This window comes from Peromyscus leucopus, chromosome 2 (genome assembly GCF_004664715.2).
Source record: "Peromyscus leucopus breed LL Stock chromosome 2, UCI_PerLeu_2.1, whole genome shotgun sequence".
Classification (NCBI taxonomy): Eukaryota; Metazoa; Chordata; class Mammalia; order Rodentia; family Cricetidae; genus Peromyscus; species Peromyscus leucopus.
The window spans coordinates 102,018,866-102,043,408 of NC_051064.1; the positions used below are offsets into that span (position 1 = coordinate 102,018,866).

Here is a 24,543-nt window from a genome sequence, read left to right on the forward strand (position 1 = left end):
ACACACGTATCTATGAGGGAAAATGATTCAAAAAATAGGGGGGAAAAACTGGTAATGCAGAACAAGAGAAGGAAGAACTCCTAGACTGGGCATCCTGAGAAGGTAAGCAAAGGGGGAGACTCCCAAACAGGAAGCTGAGGTCTGCAAACAAAAGGAGGTCAGGTCCCTCAGAAGACTCAGCAGCAGGCAGCAGCTGGCAGACATGGCGGTCAGTATCAACCAGGGGAAAGGGCTGGTGGCTGGTGGCAATAAAGCAGGCGGAAGGAATAGTGACAAGAGCACAGAAGGACGAGCTGGCAGCAGGGAGGGAGCTGCACAGGAGGTTTCCTAGCTGCCTGGGGGAGTTTGAAAATGGCCCCACAGGCTCACAGAGAGCGGCACTACTAGGAGACGCAGCCTTGGTGGAGTAGATACAAGCCAGCCCCAGTGAAGTGTTTTCCTTTATAAGAGCTCCTGTGGTCATGGTGTCTCTTCACAGCAATAGAACTTTAACTAAGACACTGCCATTTTTCAAGACATGGAAGCGGCAGTCAATTCGTTTCAATGATGGTTTCAAGTTTGAGAAGAAAACAGAAATTGAGGTTTGATTGTGATTAGAATATATAATAGCTGGTCCTAACTAGTTAGGAAGAAGAGAGAATGTTAAGACAATTCTCCTCTCCTCCCAGAAAACAAAACAAGATAAAACAATATTAAGTGATGAGAAACTGAAAGGAAGGGACACTACCCAAGTTGGGACACTAGAAAGACAAATTGAGAATGGTCGGACAATAAAATGCATGAAACTGAAATCATGAAGGCGAAGTTATTGGTACTGAAAGACCTAAGGTAAGACCATGATTGAGATAAAAGACAGTATCTGTAAAGGAGAAGGGGCCACTGAGTCACCTGGGCAATAAAATAAGAACAAATGAAGAATAGGCATACAAAGCAATTTAGATTCCTCACATTTTATGAGATAAATATTATTAACATTAGGGAAAAATATGAAAGTAATTATTATTTTTCCAACAGAGGGGAAAAATGTGAAACTACTTAAAATAAAATTGAATTATATCTGGGCTGACAGCACATACCTGTTATCACAGCACTTAGGAGGCTCAAGAGAGAGGAACAGGAGTTCAAAGCCAGCCTTGGCTACAAAATGAGACTGTCTCAAAAGAAAAAAATTAATTACCACAGGACAGAGCTATTACAAGACAAATTTTCATGCTGTGGTGACCTTTTTCTTAAAAAAAGAAATTAATGTACACACACACACACATATATATATACAATTCCATATATATGTATGTATATATGTACAAATTGTTACTACATTCCATTTAATGATCTTTAAAAAGCAAAACTCATCAATTAATATAGAACACCTTGTTCTAAATCTTAAAGTTATATAACAAACATATAAAGAGTAGTTGTTATATGAGGCACAAGGTAAATTCTATAGAAATTAAGGGATCCTTTTTTTTAAAGAAGGAGATTTAAAATAATTTTTTAAAATGATTTATCTATTTTTATTTTATATGCATTGGTGCTTTGCCTGCATGTCTGTGTAAGGGTATCAGATCTCCTGGAACTGTAACTACAGAGACAATAGTGAGCTGTTAAGGGATCATTTTAAGGTACTATCTTGAGGAATATGCTATGTATAGCCTTTGGACAATAAATATTTGCAGTTCACAAACCTGATTCATTCTACTACCGAACTATACTTTGTACTATATAAGTGCTAAGTACTGCCCCTACTAAACAAGAAACAATTGAGGGTAAAAAATAAGATTAAAAATCTTGAGTACTTTTCCTAAGCTTAAACTCAGGGTTATCTTTGTGTTTTTGTTAGTTGGTTGGTTGGTTGGCTGGTTGGTTGGTTGGTTGGTTTGGTTGGTTGGTTTGGTTGGTTTTGTTTTGTTTTTTCAAGACAGGGTTTCTCTGTATAACAGTCCTGGCTATCCCAGAACTCGCTTTGTAAATCAGTCCAGCCTTGATTCACAGAGATCTGCCTGTCTCTGCTTCCTATGTGCTAGGACTAATGGCATGTGCCACCACCATATTTTATGTGTAGAAAAGAAATTTTTCTGAATATTTTTTATGTGATAATAATGGAGGCTCTGAATAAAGTATAAGTGGGCCTTATATAACCTAGATGGCCTCTCTCTTGTCTAGCATAATTACTAAACATCATTACATAATCACATTCTCAAATCCTAGTACCATCACAGAGGTTCATGTGAAATGTAGCTCTATTATCAACCAAGGCCAGTAACTATTCTGGATGCTTTCCTGAAGGAGGAACTCACACTTGAACTCAATGACAGCATGTTTCTTGTACACATCAGTCACACAGGTCTCTCCCCATGCTATAGAATTGATCTAAGAATTTTTCACATGATGGGATATCAGACAAGTTATATGTGATGATTTATCCTGGACAAATTTTAGAATCTGGCAATTTTTTAAATGCACAATGTATAGACCAGTTTATAACAGTGAACATATTTAATAGATACATGAAAACTATTTACTGACAGAATGGGAATATAAACTTCTTGCTTATTCCTAACTCAAGTAAACCAGAAAACAATTCCTTGCTTATTTTGAACTCAAATACATCTTAAAATTAAGAATAAATTAAATACATGGATAACTGTCATAAATGGATAGCCATGTCTTCAGTTTACCTTACTGCCAATGATTGACCGAACTTCATCATCTGGTGATGTGGGAGTACCAGATATATCTGGATTACTGTTGCTCAGGCTTCGAGAACGATTTAAGTTAAGGCTTGCAGGTCTCACCGCAGACCTAGCCATTGTGGCATAATGCACTGATCCTCCCAAACCCCCAGGACCTAGAGTTGCAACAAGAAGCATGTAATTAATAAGAGAGAAAACCAGGAAACGACCCCCAAAAAATAACTGAACACTTTACAAAATCCCACAACAATCATGAATTGCTTTAGTTTCTAAATGAAAAGTAACACAGGTTTTCTTTTTTTAAAAAATCATTAGAAACAAAAACACTGAAGAACCAATATGAAATTCTACTTCATAACAGCTGTCACAAACCATATGAATTTTAAGAATCACTCTCTTAAATGCTTCTATATTATATGAACAATAAAAAATAAACTGACTAAGAAACATTGCCTTTTTTACTCAAACACAGTAGTGACGAAGACACAAAATGCCACGGCTGATACTTCTTCTCTCCCTTTTGCCTACACTTTCCACTCTGCCCCTTGATATATGGTCACATATATAGGGAAATCCAATTATTACCAGTATCACATAAATGAAAGTATGTTTTTATTTCTCTATCTTCATGAGTGATGTTAAAAATAACAAAATGGTATCTTTGTTCTACACACACAAAAAACAAACAAACCTAAAGACAATTCTAAGAGCCTAGGTTATAAAAAAAAAAAAAAAAGCAAAGAATTCCTTTGTCTGAATAAAATCAAGCATTTTATTTTCTTTCAAACATGTTACATAAAAACACAAATACCCAGCAATTATATTCATTAACATCTGCAAATCAGATCTCAACCTGATCTCACTGATTCAGCAGATTCACTGCTCAGCAAGCTCAAGGGATCCTCCGTATTTCCACTATGGGATTAGAAGTCTGCATCACCGTATGTGGCTTAACAAGGGTTCTGAGCCCAAACTCAGGCCCTCATGCTTCTATGACAGGCATTTTACAGAATAAGCCATCTCCCCAGCTCTATCTATGTCTTTGGATTGTTGAATATTTTTAAATGTCTTATTGAAAATGACACAAATCTGACAACTAATTAATGTATATACTTTTTTTAGGCCAAGAAAAAGTTATATGTAAAAATGTGCAAAATCAAACAATCAAACAAAAAGGCAGATAGAGAAGCATTCTGGGTATACCACTGTCACTCACATGCTCAGATTCTCAAGTTATATAGCTAAAATCAAGATAGTAAATTGTGGGTCAGGATGAAAGACAAATGTTCATCTTTTCACAACAATAACAATAAAAAAATTCTGGGCTAAAGCTTAAATCAATAACTGCCCATAGCTGCAAAGGGGCACGTACCATCATTACTAGGGACAAGTTATTGCTTATACAGCAAACAGGTAAGCAGTTTCAAAAGTTAAATAATTAACTAACTAACTAAATGGAAATACAAACTCAAACATCCCTCACAAACACCACTATCATCAACATTATATGAAAGACAAGTAACTAGCTGAGGCTTTAATATTCAGAAAGCTTATGTTATTTTACTGGTCATGAAGAAATTGGGACACTTTCTAGACAATAATTTTTACGTTACTATGGATCTTTAAGATTAAGAGAAAATTATCAGTCTACCATGTATCTCCCTAAATGTCTAAAACCATTCTGAATGGCAAATAAAATATTCTATTAATTTTAACAAGAAATGATGAAATGCTTTCAGAGATGGAGGAAGCGATTGTCAAGGTTCAGTTCTAATAATTAATTTAACCAAGCTCTCCAATTCAACTTAAAGGAAGCTGTATATATTATACTTTAAAAATGAAACATAACCCTTCAATGACTAGCACTGTGAATGTTCCTTAACAAAGTAAATAAATGTTGTGAATGTATGAGTCACACAGTGAGCTACATGACTGCTTCAGAATTAGCATAAATATGAAAGACAGTTTAATACTAAAAAGAATAAAATACCTGGTGATGGTGAATTAGGATAAGTATTTGGCAGACGGAACACGTAATAGATATACGATGCAAGAAGGTTATTTCTGCCATGCTGGTCATGATTTCCTTCTAAGTTTTTGTGAAGTCGATTTATAATTGATGCCATAGCTTCAAAAGATGCTTGCCCTAGATTAACTTTTCAGAAAGAAGAAAAAAATTTTGCTTTAATGTTTTTACATTTGCAGTTCCACAAAAAGAAGGTTCTTTCCCGTTTATAAAAGGCTATAAGTAGAATAAGACACAGCAAGTGTATAAAAATAGTACATTGATTTTTATATTTTGAAATAGCTTGATAAAAATTATTCTTGAAAACAAAAGGAAAATAATCCATTTGATGTATTTAATGTGAAAATTGTATGGGTTAGATTAGTTAAAATAAAAGTGTCTAACAGATACACAATATTTTGAAAAGTAATACAAAGCACAGAGAAATCCATCTTCTATACAAACTGGAAAATTAACTACTCATTTTAAAGATGACTCTGAAAATCTAAAGAGCATACAATAAGCATCTATTATTTTTAAAGCAATTTAAAATAATAATAAAAATAAATCATTAAAAATAGTACTATGAATAGAGGATAGTGGGTAAGCAACACTAGAAGGGGGAGGGGATGGAAAAACAGAAAGATGCAAAGCTCTTGACATGTCAAAGTACCACCACCTATTCACTCCGTTATCCATGCGATAAACCTCAAGAACTTTTTAAAATCAGAATTCTGAAAGCACACTGTCAGTCCTGAAGAACTAAGACTATTAAACCAAGCAGACATCTGAAAAGGGTGTCAGAGTCAGGTCTGTGATTTATTTATCAGGACAGGGAATTATTGACAGATAAATGAGGCCAATTAAGTTTCCTAAAAGTGAAATAATCAAGTGAAATGGCTATTTACAAGATTAAAGAACATGTCCTAAACTAAATGGACCAGAGGGCGGAGAGAGAATCCTGAGGTTTAACAGCCTCCTGGTTCCTGGTTAGCTCCTTTCCTCTCCCCCTCATAGTGGCTACTCCAAATCAGCAGAATCCTTTTCAAAACTAGGTCCAGGGGATGGAGAGATGGCTTAGTAGTTAAGAGCACTAACTGCTCTTCCAAAGGATCCAGACTCAATTCTCACCACTCACATGGTGGCTTACAACCACTTGTAACTCCAGTTCCAGGGATCTGATGTCCTCTTCTGGCCTCCACTGGGTACCAGGCATACATGAGGTACACACACGTATACATACACTCAGGCAATATACCCATCACATAAAAGATAAATTAAATTATATTTTAAAAATCCACCTTACTCCCTTCTTAACAATTCTCACCATCTACATCACTCAGGACATGCATAAAGCTGAAAGGCCTCAAATCTATCTACAAATTTACTGGAAACTAATATTCCTATCACCTTTCTCCCCCCCCCCAAAAAAAGCATAAGATATCTAACTACTTTCATTTCCTGAACTTGCTTCAATGGTTAAATCTTTTCTCACTCCATTTTCTTGTATTTTTCTCCTGTTTTGTAAATGATTTATCTCAGTATTCACTTTTTAATTCTTATCTTGTTTTATGTGTGTGGGTGTTTTGCCTGCATGTATGTCTGTGCATCACTTGTATGACTGGGGGAGGCCAGAAGAGGGTGTTGGATCCCTTTGAGCTGGAGTTACAGATGGTTGTAGGCCTCCATGTGGATGCTGGGAATTGAACCTGGATCCTCTGGAAGAGCCACAAGTGCCTTAACTATTGCATCATTTCTCAGCATCCTCAAATTCATTCTGATGCTCCATTCAATCTAGTTTTCCCTTCTAACCGAACTTTGTTTGTTTTTGGTTTTGTTTTGAAAACAGGTTTTCTCTGTTTAACAACTCTGGCTGTCCTAGAACTTGCTTTGTAGATCAGGCTGGCCTCAACGTCACAGAAATCTGCCTGCCTCTGCCTCCTAGAGTGCTGGGATTAAAGGTGTGTGTCACTACCACTAAAGATTTTATTTTTATTTTATGTGTATGAATCTTTTGCCTGCATGTATATAAGTATACCACATTAGTGCCTGGTGCCCAAAGATGCCAGACAAGGGCATCAAAGCCTTTTAGAACTAGAACTTCAGATAGTTGTAGGCATCACGTCAGGTAGGAATCAAATCTCTAAACAAACTTCTTACATTTCTTCCTTTAATTAGATTAGACTGTTCTTAAAAACCTCATCAATGGACACTTGTTAGGTATGAGATGTACTCTAGAACCGTTGCTTGGGTTGAATTTTGGCTGTGTGGTTATAGCTCAATGACTTTAAGCAAAACTTTTGAACATGTTCACCCCTGTACTCATCTGTGAAGTGGTGGCATGGTGGTTTGAGTCAAAAGGGCCCCTGTAAGCTCAGACATTTAAATGCTTGGTCCACTGCTGATGGAAATGTTTGGAAGGATTAGCTGTGTGGAGGATGCGTGTCATTGGGGGTGGCCCCTATCATTCCCAGTTAGCTCTCTGTCTGCCTCATGTGTATAGATCAGAAGTTAGTTCTCAGCTACTGCTTCAGCACCAGGCCTGCCTGTCTGCTGTCATGATTCTACCATGATGGTCATGGATGCTAATCCTCTGAAACCGTGAGCCCCAGATTAAATGCTTTCAGAAGAAAGTTGCCTTGGTCATGGTGTGCTGTTATGGCACTAGAGGAGTGATTAGGACAGGACTACCCAAGGTTGCTGAGAGGATTTCATACAGAAATGAAAAGAAAGCACACAGTGCTATTCTGACCAATGCCTTGTAATATTATTATTATTATTATTATTATTATTATTATTATTAATTCCATTTCTACAATCCTGAACAAACAATAACTTTCTTTTCTTAAAAGCCATCCACACAGTAGTAATCTTATGAACCCGAATCCATCCTCTTTTCCTTGGTCTAGTCTCACCTGCCTTCTATTAGGACTTTTTTGGTAGGAGACTGTACATGACTTCAAACTTCCATTTTCAACCCATCTCCACACAGCATCCTTTGTGTATCCACTTCTGTATGTGAGTGCAGGTGCGTGTGTGCCACAGCACAGGTGTGAAGGGCACAGATGTGCCAACAGCACAGGTGAGGTCAGAAGCCAACCTCAGACGCCGGCCTATCTTCTACCTTGTTTTGAGACGGTCTATTTGCTGGTTTTCTATTGTGTGTATCAGGGTATCTGGCCCATGAGCTTCCAGGAAGTCCCTTTTCTCCATCTCCCACTTCCCCATAGTAATGTGGGCATTGCAGACACTCACACTACACATCTGGCTTTTGTATGGGCTCGTGGAGACTTTGAACTCAGGTCTTTCACACTTGCTGTACTTATACCCACCAAGACATCTTCCCTGCCCCTACACAGTATGTCTTTAAAGGTAACATTTGGTCACATTGCTTCCATAATTATAGCCAGATCTTTCAAAGGCTAATGTTTCCTACAGAATAATTTTCTGGTTTCAGAAAGTGTGGTAGAAAATTCTACTATTGTCTCATGTCTCCCACATCACCTCTACTTTATAGCTCATTCCTTACAAGTCTTCCCATAACTTCCCAGGTTCTTTGTGTCTGTGTTACATGAATATGGCTTCTCCTCCTTGAACAGGACTTAAGAAGAACTATTCATCTGAGTACTCAACTCAAGAACTTCCCCCACAATTGACCTAAAAAAGCACATATCTCAGGTTGTGAACAGACACCTCCTTAGTTCCACCGGTTAACAAAACGTTAATAACAGAGCAGCTCGTATCTTTCAGGCTTAATTTCTTCCCCAGATTTTTATTTGGAAAAGGGTGGAAATGAGAAACAGTTCTTTTTTCAGAGTACAAAAGAATAAATACAATGATTCCGAGAAAACAAAGAGAAGAGCTATAGGAAACTGAGGATAAGAGACAGATGGAAATGCAGAATGGACACACTGTGTGCTCCATGAAATGTAATAGGACTGTCTATTGGCCACTCTTCTTAACTACTCTATGAGAACTTAGTAGCAGGGACCAAGCTCTGGACAGTGTCTATGAGTATCAGATTCATCGTAAGTGCTTAATACATCTTTGGTGATTGAATATTACTTTGTTTCGGTAGTTTGATTAAAAGTCTATAAAAATACACTTTTTTCTGGCACATACAAGTCAGCAGCACCTTCCCACCTCCTCCCACTGCAAACACAGCAAACAGAAATCATGATTCTTTTTAAAATCTAAGTCAGAAATTCAAAATTATAAATGTCTGATTCATCCCAAGTAAACTTAATTACCTATTTGGCCAGCAATCACAGGAGGTCTAACAACTAAAAGTATTAGTTTATCAAGCAGAAGATGAAGAAACCGGACTACTGGTTCCAGCTGCGAGGAATTTAAGGCTGAAATACTACTCTTCAGTTCATTTTCTAAGTTGTTTTCCATGATCCGCATATCTCCAATTCGGACTGGGAACATGTGTTCATCCAGAGCATTGACAAGAGCAAAGAACTTGTCCAGATAAGGATCCTAAAACAATGAACAATTACAGAGCTAAACAATTCTAATCACGTTAATTATCAAACCCAGAAGAACTGAAGAACATCAATATCTCATATTAATCGATAATGCAAAAAAGCACATACACGTATATACAAACACTGCTTCCGATTTAATAGATCCCTTCTTACTCATCACTTTGAAACAGCCACATCTTAAATACCATCAGTTACTCAAGGAATCTTTGAAACTGATGGCAGATCTTATTTCACTAATTTTTTTGTAATGGTCTTACTAATTTTTTGGAGCTCGATTCCTGCAGCAGGCACTTTAGTAAGCTGCATCTGTTACTGACTTGCTCTCCTACCTCCTAGGTTACCTTCCTTGTTACAGCATGCAGTACAGGAGCTGGATCCTTCCATCCCTCGGCAGCTGTAGCCTGCGGGGACAGGGACTGGAAAGACTGACTCTTATTTTCCTAGCGGTGGCTGGTGGTGTGGATGTGCACACAGCAGTGGTGACTCTCATGCCCCTACAGCAGGTGCTAGCCACTAAGTTTCTCCGTCACCACAGAATGCTAAGCTCCACGTTCCTATAGCAACAGTGTCCTCTCCTCAGACTCTGTCAGTCATTAGGAGCTTGCTTTGGACTTCTTGATACTTCTCAGTCTGGTATTTGTTGTTATCACAGAATTCTTTCAACATCCATTTAATAGCAAATCATCTTTAATATTTTGAACACGTCTGTATTTTAAATGTTCTCCACTCAAATTGCTGCTGGATTTGTCTTCCAACTAAACCTTTGTGCTGTTATTCAATGTCCCTCCTCCTCACTACTAACAGGGTCAAGACCTGGAGCAAATGATCTCTAAAAACCTTCCACTTGAGATACTTGACTTTGTCAGAATTAAAATGAGCTGGCAATAGCCTTTCATGTATCAGAAATGAAGAGAAAGAAAAAGACCCTTATTGTTCAAAATACATCAATGACATTTAAAGGACAAAGTATTTAATGGTAGTTAATGAAAAAAATGTCTAAATCTACGTTTTTAACATACGTTCCTAAAGCCTGGAAAGACAACGGAACTGACATGAGATAACAGGTCCAATTCATTTAACTGAAATTTATTAAAAATACTAAACTCACTTGTGTATGAATGGAGGAAACAGCAACAACTTCAACATTAAACACTCCTTTGTGGTTATCTACCCATTTCATCCCAGGTAGAGGAACCTGTAAGACACCAAGCAGAACAATTACACACTTACAAATGTATCATTAAACAAAGTCCTAACCTAAAGGACTAGATGTAATGTGGAAATACCTATTTTGACTTCTTCTTTGGGAATTCCATACATAACTATTCTGATTATATCTGTCTTCTACTAGCTCTTTTCAACTTCCCCCAAGGACCCTTCAACACAAGTATATACACTGAATTCCTTATGCTGCACACAGCTAAACCCTGGGTATAACTAACAGACTGAACATGAAGACTCTGAAAGCTGGGAAGAAGAATCGACAGGCTGGCAAACTCTGCCTGCAAGCACCCAAAAGGCAGGTTCTTGTTTGGATTGCAGTTTATGTATCCAGGACTAAGGTCTGAGAGAAAGGCAAGCCAAAGAGCCAAAGAGGGATCTCCAGCAAAGGCAACCATGTCTAGCCATCAAGGACCAGTCATCCTTGAGACAGATGAAAACTAGAAAGATCTAAGTCTTGCCAGAACAAGCAGAATACATACGGAATAACTCCCCGTACCCCGACTTGACTTTTTATGTGTAGAAAAGAAAACCTACTACAACAAGTTTCCCATTTCAAATTCCCACACAAACTCAGAGATTCAATCTCTCTACTAAGGCAAATAATAAAGGTTTGGAACCCAGCTTTATTTTTCAAAAATATTTGTTTTTCCCTTAAAAAATAAGCAAGTAAAATGTGTAACATGCTTATAAATTCAACAGTTCTACAGTCTGAGAATTGGCAGCATAAATATCTGGGCACTGTTAAAAAATGCCATGCACATTTTGATAACAATCTTTTAAAATCTGCTAATTTAATGCAATTTGAAAGCAAATAAATATGGAGTGGGGGAGAAGATTAAATGATTTAAGTTAGCAATGTTCCAACTCTTGGACCAATAGATTTAATGGGCAACTACATTATTAAATAAAATAATAAATCAGAAACCATCACAGCCCATCTGTAATGCAACCACTATTTAATTTAAAACATCAAATATTAATCCCAGCATTCAGGAAGCAGGCAGATCTCTGTGAGGTCAAGGACAGCCTGGTCTACAAAACAAGTTCCAGGACAGGCAGGACTCTGTAACACAGAGAAAGTCTGTCTCAAAAAAAAAAAAAAAAAAAAAAATAAAAAAAAAAAAAAAAAAATCAAAATATTCAGATCTTCTCACAATTATGCAAATACATCTCTAAGATAAACATCTAGAAGTATAATTTATCAAGTAAAACACAAATGTATTTCATTTGACATTGTTCAGGCATAAACAAAACTGTCTTAAGGTTCAAGCAATTATGATGAATGGTCTACACCAAATTTTATACTTTTACATAGAGGGGAAAAAATTCTGGCTCCAGGTCAACACACTCCTCTCTGCTATGAATTTGCTCCCTAGAGCCCAGTAAACACGGCTCCTGAGGCATGTACCTGGGATGTCACCACTTTGCTGAGACACAGTAGTGGCGAAGGTCTTTCCTTCATTCAAAGGTTCTAACAGTAGTCAACAAGAATGAGGACAATTTGGGAGATTCTGTATTTTAGATATCTATGGAACTCTCTAATACAGACATCACTAGATGTGTTGCTATATTCTATATACTATATTCTATAGACAATAAATAGATAAACATTAGAGTCAATGGCAAAAAGTAAGAGGAGGAAAGAGACAAAGCAAGCAGGTCAGGCGGCAGGGGCTTCTTAGGCACAATCCTCACAGATGACTTCTCTGAGGAGATATCTGAGTGGATGTTTGATGAAGATGAAGAGCAGGTCTGGAACACAGCACTGCCAGTACAGGAGAGTGCAACGGCCTGGGCTGGAGATGCACTCACCCCGCCTCACTAGGAAGAACATAAATCCTGTGCATGGTGAGGGCAGAGTAAGTGACAGAATACTACGGTAAGAGATGGGGGTCAAAGCAACAGTCTGGTCGGGTGTGTGTGTGTGTGTGTGTGTGTGTGTGTGTGTACAGACACACACAGACACACACAGACAGACACAGACACACACACACACACGTTTCTTTGAAAATAGCACTGAGGGATTTACTAAACATCATGGAACAGTTATTCCAAGAGGCTTGTGAACAGAAGCTACTGATTCTTCAATAAGATTTTTCTGAGTGAGACAAGAAGCAGAGATGGGTAACATGGGACTGTCTGCCTTTACACAGACCACAGGTCACAACATGTGAGCTGTTACTGTTTGGCATAGGAGACATGGGAAATAGACTCCAGCAGTTCATTTTGTTCAAGGTTACCCAACATCAAAGAGTCCAGTGGAAAACAAGCTAGAGTGGACTGTCTACAGTGTATCCTGGAAATAATCCTGGATGCCAAAGAGGCAGCACCACTTAACAGCAGTGCATGAGTGGAGTATCAAGAATAGCTAGAGGGAGCTTCTCTGTAAGCTCACACCACGGTTAGTGAACAAAGGACTAGAGGGAACAGACTGCATGGATTTCAACCAGATTCAGAATAGTTCAGCCATTTGGGATGGCAGTAAATGTGACGTGGAAGATAAGTAGTAGGAAGCAGGAACAGGGACAGAATTTAGCAAGACCATGTATAACTGTGCCTTTTAGAAATTCTATGACCTGGTGAGCTCACTAAAAAGAAAATGTCAGTGGAAAAGAAGTCTAAAAAGAACTCACATTGGTTATTCTAGACCCAAAGTCAGCACCAGCTTTGAGTCTGATTATAGGAATAAAGAACTGCAACCTAGTTGGGCGGTGGTGACGCATGTCTTTAATCCCAGCACTCGGGAGACAGAGGCAGATAGATCTGAGTTCAAGGCCAGCCTGGTCTACAGAGCAAGTTCTAGGACAGCCAGGGCTGCTACACAGAGAAATTTTGTCGGGGGGGGGGGGGAGAAAAAGAAAAAAAGTACTGCAATCTATTTAGAAAGTGTCAGTATTCCAGAATACAAAAAATAAAAATGAGTGTGCTTCTTTTTACACACTATGTGAACAATTCAGACCTCATATTGGCTTGTACAAGTTCAATGAAGATTAAAAAACATTGCTGTGTATATTCCTAAAAAGTGAGACAACAGAATTTCACTTTTGCAATAGCAGCTATACTGTGAAAATAAAATACTTCATCTTAATATAATTATATCAAAAAGCATAGATGAATTTCAAATGTTAGTATCATTCATATAATCAAATGATTTAATGTTTGTTTTTACAGATTTTATTTATATTTTTATTTGCATACATGTGTCTGTCTACATGTTTATATGTTTTTAAGTGTATGTAGCTGCCTTTAGAGTCCAGAAGTGGATGTTGGTCCCTTAGAGCTGGAGCAACAGGCTGCTGGAAGCCTCCTGGTTTGTGTGCTGAGACGTGAATCTGAGTTCTCTGCAAGAGCAGCCAGTGCTCTGAACTGCTGAGCCATCCCTCCAGCTCCACACTACTTCTATTTTTATGAATCTTCCCTCAAAATCATTGAAAAATTGAAACATTATGTTTTATATCTGTAATAATACAGATCATAAAATTTTCCCAAAATTATTGTAACAGATAACTCTTCTTAGTCACTGATTTAATTTTACATTTCAAAATGTATCAGTTAAGCCAGCAAGATGGCATAGCGGGATAAAGGCTCTTGTTGACAAGCCTTATAACCTGACTTTGAGCCTTGGATATTACATGGTGGAAAGAAAAAAGTGACTCCAGCAAGTTGTCCTCTGACCTACACATGTGTGTGGTGGGATGCACATGTACATAGATGTAAGCTTATACACACAAAAAATAAATAAATAAGTGATATATAATTAATTATCAAGGCTGGAAAGATGGCTCATTTGGTGAAATGTTTGTTAAGCAAGTATGAGGACCTGAGTTCTCTATCCCACTACCCACATAAGCACCCAGGCATAGTAAACACCTACTCATTCCAGTACTGGGGAAGGTGGGTAGCAGGAAGCTCTGGGTGGGGGGGCTTGCTTGCTAGTCAAATTAGATAAACTAGGGAGCTCCAGGTTCAATGAAAGGCCTTGGTCAAAAACAAACAAACAAAAAAGGTAGCAAATGATTGAGGATGACACCAATGTTTACCTCTGGCCTCTCCACATGCAAATGCATGTACATACAATTATACCACACATATGTTCCCTATGTAGCCTGGGCCAGTTTCAAACCTGTGTCAATCCTCCTGTCTCAGCCACTTAGGAACTAGCTTGTTACCACATCTAGCTAAAAGCTCCAAAATTTTACAAAGAAAAATTGTAATTATTGTGGTGATGTATTGTGTACCCTAATAAAATCTGCCTGAAGAGAACAGAACAAACCACTAGATTAAACACAGAGGCCAGGCAGTGGTGGTACACACTTTTAATCCTAGCACTCAGGAGGCAGAGATCCATTTGGATCTCTCTGAGTTCAAAGCCACCCTAGGTTACATGAGATTGATTCAGTCTAGGAGAGAAACAGAGCCAGGCAGTGGTGGTACACACCTTTAATCTCAGTACTTGGAAGTCACACACATTTAATCCCAATATTTGGGAATCACATGATTTTAATCCCAGCACTAGGAAGGAAGTAATATGGCTGAGTGGGTGGAGAAAGTTATATAAGGCCTGGGGAGACAGGAACTGAACCATTTTTTCGGCTGGACCCCTTTCAGCTGAGGACTCAGAGGTTTTCAGTTAGAGAATTTGTGGAGTTGGCGAGGTGAAATGTGGCAGTGGCTTGTTCCTTTGTCTCTCTGATCTTTCAGCATTTACCCCAATATCTGGCTCCAAGTTTTTTATTACAAGATTCTCAGAAATTCAAGCAACAAATTATCAACGAAAAAAGCATTATTTCATTATGTACATTCACATAGAAGAAACAGCAAAGCTTTGTTTGGTAAACATCTTTATGGTTTTGTTGTTTTTTTTTTAAACTTTTTTCTTTCAGGAGGGAGAATTAAACATGCAGAGATGTACTGACCTCAGGAGAAAGCACTGAATAAGCCTGTGGTGGTTTTTCCAACGAGACCGGTAGGCAGAACTGCCCAGTCTTCAACCGTCCATTCTGCAGCATTGGTATCCACTTTAAATGAAGAGACATGGGTCTGTTACAGAAATCATTATGTGGACTGTCTGCTTTATGAATGTGCACAACCTAAATTTCTCACATCATCAACATGTATTAGGATTTTTAATTACCTAAGTAATAATGGGCTTTCAGCAGTCCATTTCTCTGGTCATATTTAATTAACGAAAATAGTAATATTAACGATGACTATTTTGACATGCAATATTGAGTACAGAGCCTTATTATCCAAGGAAGAGTCAGTTCTAGAAAAGGCTATAAAATAAATGAAGTTTAAAACAGTAGTTTTGAGGTAAATAGGTAAACCCATAATACTGGGGGGAGGGGGAGTAAGAATATAATTTACCTCCTAAGTTACCATAATTCCTGTTATAAACATGAGACAAAAATACTGAAGTATGAATTCCATCTTTTGAGCTGAAGGATAAATTTCACAATAAAACTGTGATGACACCTCATGTTGGCCTTCACTGTGTTTTAACCCTGGCAATTTGACCATAATGGTTTTTTTTTTTGCTAAAAAATATTCAAAGGCTTTAATTTCTTGTCTATGGATTTCTTTAATTTGTCTTACATTCAAATCTTTCTATTCTGTGTTTATACTGCACTGTTTGGAAAACACTCACTAATCAGAATTAACACGTAAGTTTTATGAAGTTATTAATAGCTAAGGCCATTGGTGAGCATCTGTGATGGGGATGCTTTCTTCCAAGTGCAAATTTTGACATTACAGAGAATCAAATGGGCAATACTCAACAGAAAGCATCTACTGAACACTAAATTTCATAAATGTTTTATTATACTTAAGATCCCTTAATATAAATATTTAACAAAGAGACTTACTGTATATCCAACTGGGGTTTCAAGAGGAGTGTTTTGTTTTTGTTGACAACTAACATGATAAAAAGTAAAGAGCAAGTGGTGATGGTCAGTTAGAGTGGCAGGGAGCTTAACCTTGACTTCTTCATGAAAATCAGGAGACCTTCACACAAAGAAATCAAAAAAACAAGAAATCAATAGTCAGTAATTTCTTCAAATGAATAATTATTGTATTTGTTTATCTGGATGATCTTAAGACTAACTTTTAGGTTCATGCATTATTTTTCATCTACTCGAGGATGTTTTTTTCATTGTTCGCAATAATTCTAAATAATTAACTTCTACTTCCAGATGAGGGAACTAACAGTTTCTGAAACTGTTCATCACATTTTTATTAATGAGCTGAGGCACCCTACTATTAGAAAATTCATTAATAATTACTGCCTAGATACTGAGATCTTCACGTTGGATGCTGTCCTACATTTATGAACCAAAACTGGCACACACTGCACAGAAAAGTCAAAGCAGTACTGCAAGTATATATTTTTAAGCCATACTCATAGGAAAACACTTTCGTTTGTAGGAGTACAATTACCATTTGGGAGGGGGATCTCTAAAGAAAGTTAGGCTCTCTGTGGAATGTTTTCTCTCAAGTGTTCCATTGTTAAAAGGAATAAATATGTTAGCAAACAGACCACTGCTGACACAAGGAAACAAAGAAAGTCATAATCAGAGAAAGCCCACAAATTGCACGTATCCAACAGCATCAAAGTGCTCCAGAGCATTACACTAATACAAGAATGTCATGCTTGAAGGTCATGATGCTTCATTTCAACAGGAGGGGCGTGGTCTCAAGGGGCACTTTAATAGAATCAAGCTTTTTTTTGTGATACACAAATAAAAAGAATAGAACTCAATGGAGGTATCTCAATTCTCCATTCTCAGCATCTTTCAGAATTATATCCAATGGAAACACAGCTAAGTCACATGGTTCCAACCACCTTTAAAGTGAAGGCTGTCCTTCCTGTCAGGCAAGTTTCTGTCTCAGATGTCAATCAGTCAATATTCTTTCTGTTCAAATAAGACTCAAAACTACATTAACAGGTATGGATTTGATCACAGAAACAGTAAGTGGAACTAGGCCTTAAATAATGATTACAAGAAAGAGCTAATGCTAGCTGAGAATCTGATGACTGGCTGAACATTTTAAAAGGTGTGTTTCTTATTACTAAGCTCACCAACCATCACTGAATTATAAAAACCTGAATTTATAAGCAATGTCAGATGGTATTGTCATGTTAATTCCACTAATGCTAAAAACAATAATAATAATGACCCAGCCAAATTGAGAAACTTTTAGAAATTGTTATTTTTATAGAACTGTATTTACTGGTATACAGTGTTTGGATTAATTTCTTCCTGAAATCACATTATAAGTGTCTGTAGGAATCAATGATAGTTTCTCATATTTAGGCTACATGGGTTTTTTTTTTTTTGTGGTTGTTTTAAAGATAAATAAGACAACAACTACCCTTAAAGTTGTATAACTTAGTAGGAATATGAATTGGACACAGACGTCAAAAGGTACACTGTAAAACAAGGATTGGCAAATGTTCACAAGCCAAGCCCAGTCCACTACCTATTTTATATAGCCTGAAGATCATGAATGCGTTCATATTTTTAAAAGGTTTTTAAAAATCAAAACAATAACATATTTCTTGATATGAAACTCAAATTTCAGTGTCTATAATAAAGTTTTATTAGAACACAGACACACCACATTACTGTGACATTACTTACTGACTATGGCACTTTTGTCCTATAGTGGCAGAATTCATTGGCTGCAAGAGACATGGTATATGGCCACAGGCTTAGAACATATACTCCCTAGTCCTTTGTAGAAACTGTTTGAGCACATAAGGTTAACACTTCAAGAACAAATGTAAACAAATTATTTCAAGTTTGAGATCAGAATAAGATATTTGATACAGGCTTTAAAGCATATGTAAAGTTTAGTAAACACAGGTCCAAGAAAGGTCCAGAAACAGAGAGCACAAAAGGCAGAAAGAAGAATATTAAGACTTAAAAGTTTGATTAGATACCAGAGAATAGAAGGAAAATGTCAAAGATGTCAAATTCTGAACCAGAAAAATTATTAAAAATAGAGAGTCATGAAGACAAGCATGAAAACCAGAAAGAGAGGACACACAAACCAGTGTGTCTCATCAGTCAGTGAAAAGATACTGGAGTACAAAGGGTCAGGACTAGAACTGATTTGGAAGCATTCTGTATAAAGGTTAAAGTAGAAGGATTTTCATTGAACCTAACAGAGAGAGACAGATAAGATCACTCAGGAGGAGTCATATGGCGAGACTAAGAATTATGGGCAAAGTTTTAGTATTTTGTGTGAAGTGCCTATACTTTAAAAACAAGTCACTATAGATAGAAAATCTCAAAAAGCAGACAGAAACTGAAATGTGTACCAGATGAAGGTGAGAAAGAAGGAGGGAGATCAAAAAAGCGTGCACCATGTAACAGCACCAGGGAAAAACCCGGTGTTGGTTACATAGGAAGCATGACCTTGCCTTTGAAAGTAATGGATGGGGCCATAAACAGCTACGATGGAAAGAGGCAGGAGCTGGTGCCCCCTCTGAGGAAGTGGACCAAGACTAGGAGCACATGGGAATGAGTCCCACTGAGCGGGAGAGGGGCCATTGCTACTACTGAAAGAGAAGGAAAGGCAGACAAGTATGGGGATAATCTGAGGCAGTAAATAGAGAAATTACGTTGGACATAATTTGTCAGACGTGTCCAAAACATGTCTCAAGTCTGACAACCATAACCAGTAAGCTAGAAATGCAGAAGAAAGACAAGCTGCAGGAAAACCCATAGCTACTGGTTCATGAAAGAAAAGGTAGAGTAAAACCAAACCAAAATACTCACAAGGAGACTGTAAACGAGGGGCTAACAGAAGGTAAACAAATGACTGCAGCCCCACAGGAGGTCCAACAGCACATTCTGCAACAGCCCACCCAACAGGACCATTGTGTGACTTTTTCCTTAACTACATTCAATAACCACCACCCTACCACACACACACATGAGGAAGAAAATAAAAGCTCTCTGGGGTTAGCAACTGCCCGTAGAAGTAAAACTGGACAGCCACACAGTCAAAGGATGGTGGGAGGCTGAACACATCACCACTTCAGTGGGCTTGAGGACCGGAGAACTCAACAAAACAAGAAAATATCTGGGGAAAGTAACAGGCAAAGATCAAAGGACTAGAGGCCAAAACGCTAATCAATAACTACACAGGAAGAAATAGAATTTTTTAAAAGATGCTTTTTGTATAAAGCCTTACATTTGAGACGTCTACAAAGAAGAACTGTGCATCTACAGACTGAATATTGTCATTCTGATGTCAGCTGTGAATTTTGCACATTCAGTGCAGCAAAGCATTTGGTAAACATACTAATGTGAGTGCTAACAATGCCACTAAGAAGTGAGTAACTTTGAAAGAAATATTTTAATTCAGTACCTGTTATGATATACTACGGCTGTATAGGCTTCCTTTGAAAATTCTGAACAGCTAGATTTACCAAAGATTACCTGTAACAAATAACAGCATGTTGAAACTTGGTTGTAATAAATGCTGGATGTTTCATATCTATGTAAGAATTTGTATGCTTTAATAACTACTTGAGAAAATGGGCAAAATCAGCCCAGTGAAGAACAATGTGCCTACTTAACGATCTTTAAAAGCTTAACTGCTCAACTACAGATTTCTTTTCAATGATAGACCCATCTGACATTCAACCATTCAGAAAGCTTCTATAATTATATTTCTATCCACTGAGTAATAAGATACATTTGTCCTCTTCCCATCTCCCACTTTTTTGAGACAGGACTTCATGTAACCAAAGGCAGCCTTGAAGTTCACATGTAATTGAGGATGGCTTTGATTCTAACGCTGGGATTAAAGGCATATACCACCACACCTAGTTTTATGTACCTAGGGCTTCGTGCATACTAGGCAAGGTTTCTAGCAACTAAACTCCATCATCAGCCCTCTTTCCTTTTTCTTAAAGAAACTAAACACTCAGGGTATAATATATCACTTTAAACATAAGAAAATTACCCTAGCATGGTGGCATAAATACACTTTACAAAGTGGTGGCTTTAGTAAAACATGACAGCCATTCTCAAGGTCAAATATCAGTTGTTTATAAATGATACAAAAGATTTTTAGGTCATGCTGTTTATCTTTTTACATCTTGTACACCCTGCAAGGTACTTCATAATGGAGGTACTCCATTTTAGACTTGTGTATATATTATTTTTAAATTTCACCACATTAAAAAAATGTAGGGTACTCACACAGAAATCTTAGTGGTAAAACAACCGAACCAGGAACACTGGTTAACTAGAGACTGATGTCAACGTCATTGTTATGACTACTATAACAGTACAGTTAAGAAATGCCACAGATGAAATGCTTTAAATCTGGCAGTTATCTTTACATATGCATGTGAGTGCACGTCTATCATCAAACTCAAACAACTTAGTCTGTTCTTTTGTAAAGGAGGTTATTGGCATTTGTTTCTTTTTCTGACATTTCAAGCTAGTGCTTCTATTTTAAAGGAATAGCAAATACAGTAATATTTACTCCCTTTGATTAGCTTTATTTTGTCAATTTTCCAATGCCTTAGGTATGTTTCTTTTTATTTTGTTCTTACTTTAATTTGAGATGGGATCCCACTATGTAGCCCAGGCTGAACCTAAATTTGGTATGTAGTCCAGGCTGGCTTTAAATTCTTGATCTTCCTATATCAGATTCCCAAGTACTGGGATTAAAGGCATGTACCACCAAACCCAGTTACCTTAATATACTCTTATAAAATTTTATTTTAGTGCCATAATTACAAACTTTACAGTTTTGTCATACTAACAATAATATAATCAAACATTTATATGAAGACCCTTTGAATTTTTATATTTCAAAAACATATGCATTCTGCCCATAAATATATACATATATTTTCATAGCAGCCATTTATACTAACATAAAAACATTATACTCTCATATAAATATTAATATACAGATGAAAGGAATACAGCACCTTTTCTCTTTAGAAGCTATCTCTTTTCACAAAGCAAAGTATTTCTCTATGCAATCAGAACAGAACAAAGTAGAACAGGTTTCATTGTGATCACTGACAATGTATTTCAGTTCCTGAGAAACACAGGCTGAGCAATAATTAAGTGGCAAGCACTGTGATAAGCATCAAGCTACAGGTATAAATGAGACAGGGTCCCTGCCCTCAAGGAGCTCACAATCTAATGCATACAATAAATAAGCACGCAACTACATTGTGAAAGAAAATGCTGTCCTAGCACCAAAGAGGGAGGGTCTAAGCACCAGTACAGGTGGAATTCACCCATGGCTATGTGGAAGAAGCCAGTAATATGTTAAGACATGGAAGACTTCGATAAGTAAACAATGCAACATACTTTGACATATATGACATCTTTCATAAAGCTCAACCCCACATGGCAATTCATACAGAGTATCTGTTTTCACAGTGTATTACCTCAATTAAAACAGCACATTTATTTATTTAGCAGAAATAAGGATCTAGTAAAGAACAAAAATGCTAATTTCAAGCCTCAGAAATAAATTCCACGCCTATTCAACTAATATTTATTCAACTCAACATGTTACATGTAAAGATCTGAAACAGTTGCCACAAGAGAATACAAAGATGAATAATTTGTGTTCACTGATGTCAAGTGGATCTACAAGTGGATACAACTGAGGCAATATGAAAGAAGAAAACACATCTTTCCTGGGGAGCAGAAAACTCCAAAGAACTTGATTAAAAGACAGATTTGAAGGATAATATAAGGCCCCGTGAACAATGCACCCATGCTGAGCTCAGCATTCTCATTACACTTACATTGTCTGAGGCTAAATCTGCCATAGCATATGCCTTTTACCCCCAAATCTCTACTGTCGTAGAACCTGAATTGACATATATGACATCTTTCATAAAGCTCAACCCCACATGGCAATTCATACACCATGGATGTCTCACTTGTCTTCCATCACTCCAGGCTCAGTGGCAGCTTCACTGTAGTCATCACTCTCAGGGACAGTCCTGGACCTTCCTCGCTCCACTATCCAGACTCACCGCCATTACCATTTCACTTTAGATCAGGAACTTCTTCGTAAGATGCTCACTTGTCATCTCTTAGGTATCCTCTCCCATCTCTGAACACCTTTTCCTCTGACTCTATATGTCTTGCAATAACACATACCACAGTTCTCAACATTTGGTACAAATTTAATCACTTGATGAGAATTTTTTAAATTGCTACTTAGTTTAGAAGCTACAGAGATGAATTAATTAAAATGAGATTCAGCCTTGGCACTGGGAACTTTAACAACTCCCTAGATGAATTTAATGTGCACCCCAGATGGTCAGTTTCTTGACAAAGTTGGAAAGAGACACATGTATTATCCTCCAGGGGCCGTGTGCAAATGACCGTATCCCCTCCTACCTCTCTCACCTGCCATTCATCCTAAGGGTGGAGCTGGGGGCGGGTCGCTGAGGAAAATCAGAATCTCAAGTGCCAAAAGGAAAGGAAAGCGCCCTGTTCTCTGAGAGCGTCTCCTAGATGGACTTGGCTGCAGTCACTCACTCACTACATTACATTCTCTAGATTATTCACTTATTCATCTTTGCATCTCTAGGAGTGCTTAACATATGCCAGGTACTCATAAGTAATTAGAATGAAGCATATTACTATATTCAGGAAGTCTCCCAGTTAGAAATTTAGTTTAAAGGATCACATTAAATTCCAGTTAGAGCTGCCAGTCAGTGATACAAAACAAAACAGAAACTTCATCTATGTGAGTAAGTGTGAAAAGGAGAAACAGTAGAGAGTGGTTCTTACCGGCATTGCGTTACTCGGATCTTCTCCATACATAAACTGGACTTTCACTGTGATGTTTCTGGCAGAACCTTGACGGTTGGCAAAATTAAGGCTTTGAGGATAAATGTAGAGTAGATTTCTGTAAAACCAAAACATGTAAGTCATAGTGAGTGCATATCTAAGACTACTGTGTGTAAAAGATACAGTGAACACATATCTAATATTGTCTGTCTTTTACTAGCTATCACAAAACAAACAGATGCAAAAGGATTCAATTACTATGTGCCAGTACCTGTGCTGAGTCTTTTCATGTAGTTGATTCTTAGAGCAGCATTCAAACACACAGCAATCACATAGATCCTAATTTTACAGACAAACTAAAATCCGGAAAGTTAACTGTTTTTCCTATACAATGAGGTTAAACATCAAAGCAGAAGACAGACAATAAACCAGCCGGACTCCAAACATTCTCTTTCCCCTATAAGACACTTCTGAGAATTAAGCAGGAGCCAAAACATTACCAAGAATTTAAGACAATTCTAATTCTATTTATCTCCTCCAAGCAGATACAAATAAGACAGACTTCACAAATGTGTTTTTGATATGAACCTGATCAAGACCTTATGAAGAACAAACTGCCACGTTATCATTCAAAACTATATTATAGAAACTAGAGTAATGGCTCATTAGTAAAGTGCTGGCCACACAACCAAGAGGACCTTAGCTCAAGCTCCAAAACCCATCAAAAGGTGGAGACATGCCTGGAATACCAGCACTGGGCAGGCAGAGACAGGAGACCCTGGGGCTTGCCAGTCCATCATTCCAGCCCTAGGTTCAGTGCGAAATCCTGTCTCAAAAAATAAGTTGGACAACAAATGAAGAAGACACCCAAAGTTGACCTCTGGCCTCCACACGCAAGGACACACATATGCATACATACATACATGTGAGCATGTATGCACATATACAAACATATATATACATATATATGTATTTTACAATATGAAAGATATAACAGTCAGGTAGTTACTATAAAATAATTATATTCTACCCTACGTGTATTAGATATCTTTCCAGGTCATAATTTGTACATCTTATACAATTTAATAGTTTCTGCTGTCAACATAAAGAAAAAAAATTCAAGCAAAATTACATGAATAAAAGGCTAAAGTTACTTTATGTGAAGACCATCGCTTAGGGCTAATGACCAAAATTTTAATAACAATAAGACCCTGAAAACCAACTAATAGGTCAATGGAAATGGGTCTAACTTTTTAGGGAGCAGTACAGCAGAATATAACTTCTTAATGAATATATCTTTTCTTTAAGATTTATTTACTATGTATACAGTGTTC

General features: G+C 37.4%; 1 protein-coding gene across 12 annotated transcripts in view; it reads right to left on the reverse strand.

Annotated features, from left to right (window-relative positions):
* Dock7 (dedicator of cytokinesis 7) overlaps positions 1-24,543 on the reverse strand; it is a 195,938-nt gene that overhangs the window by 70,056 nt on the left and 101,339 nt on the right. For 11 of the 12 annotated variants that reach the window (XM_028870268.1, XM_028870264.1, XM_028870266.2 and 8 more), the window contains exons 15-22: positions 23,210-23,327; positions 19,791-19,861; positions 16,277-16,415; positions 15,329-15,430; positions 10,297-10,383; positions 8,949-9,180; positions 4,684-4,848; positions 2,679-2,848 (exon numbers count right to left, since the gene is read on the reverse strand). In XM_028870268.1, the coding sequence (XP_028726101.1) occupies positions 2,679-2,848; positions 4,684-4,848; positions 8,949-9,180; positions 10,297-10,383; positions 15,329-15,430; positions 16,277-16,415; positions 19,791-19,861; positions 23,210-23,327 (1,084 nt within the window). Of the gene's footprint in view, positions 1-2,678; positions 2,849-4,683; positions 4,849-8,948; positions 9,181-10,296; positions 10,384-15,328; positions 15,431-16,276; positions 16,416-19,790; positions 19,862-23,209; positions 23,328-24,543 lie in introns of those variants that run through there. The other variant, XM_028870275.2, reaches the window with a different exon arrangement.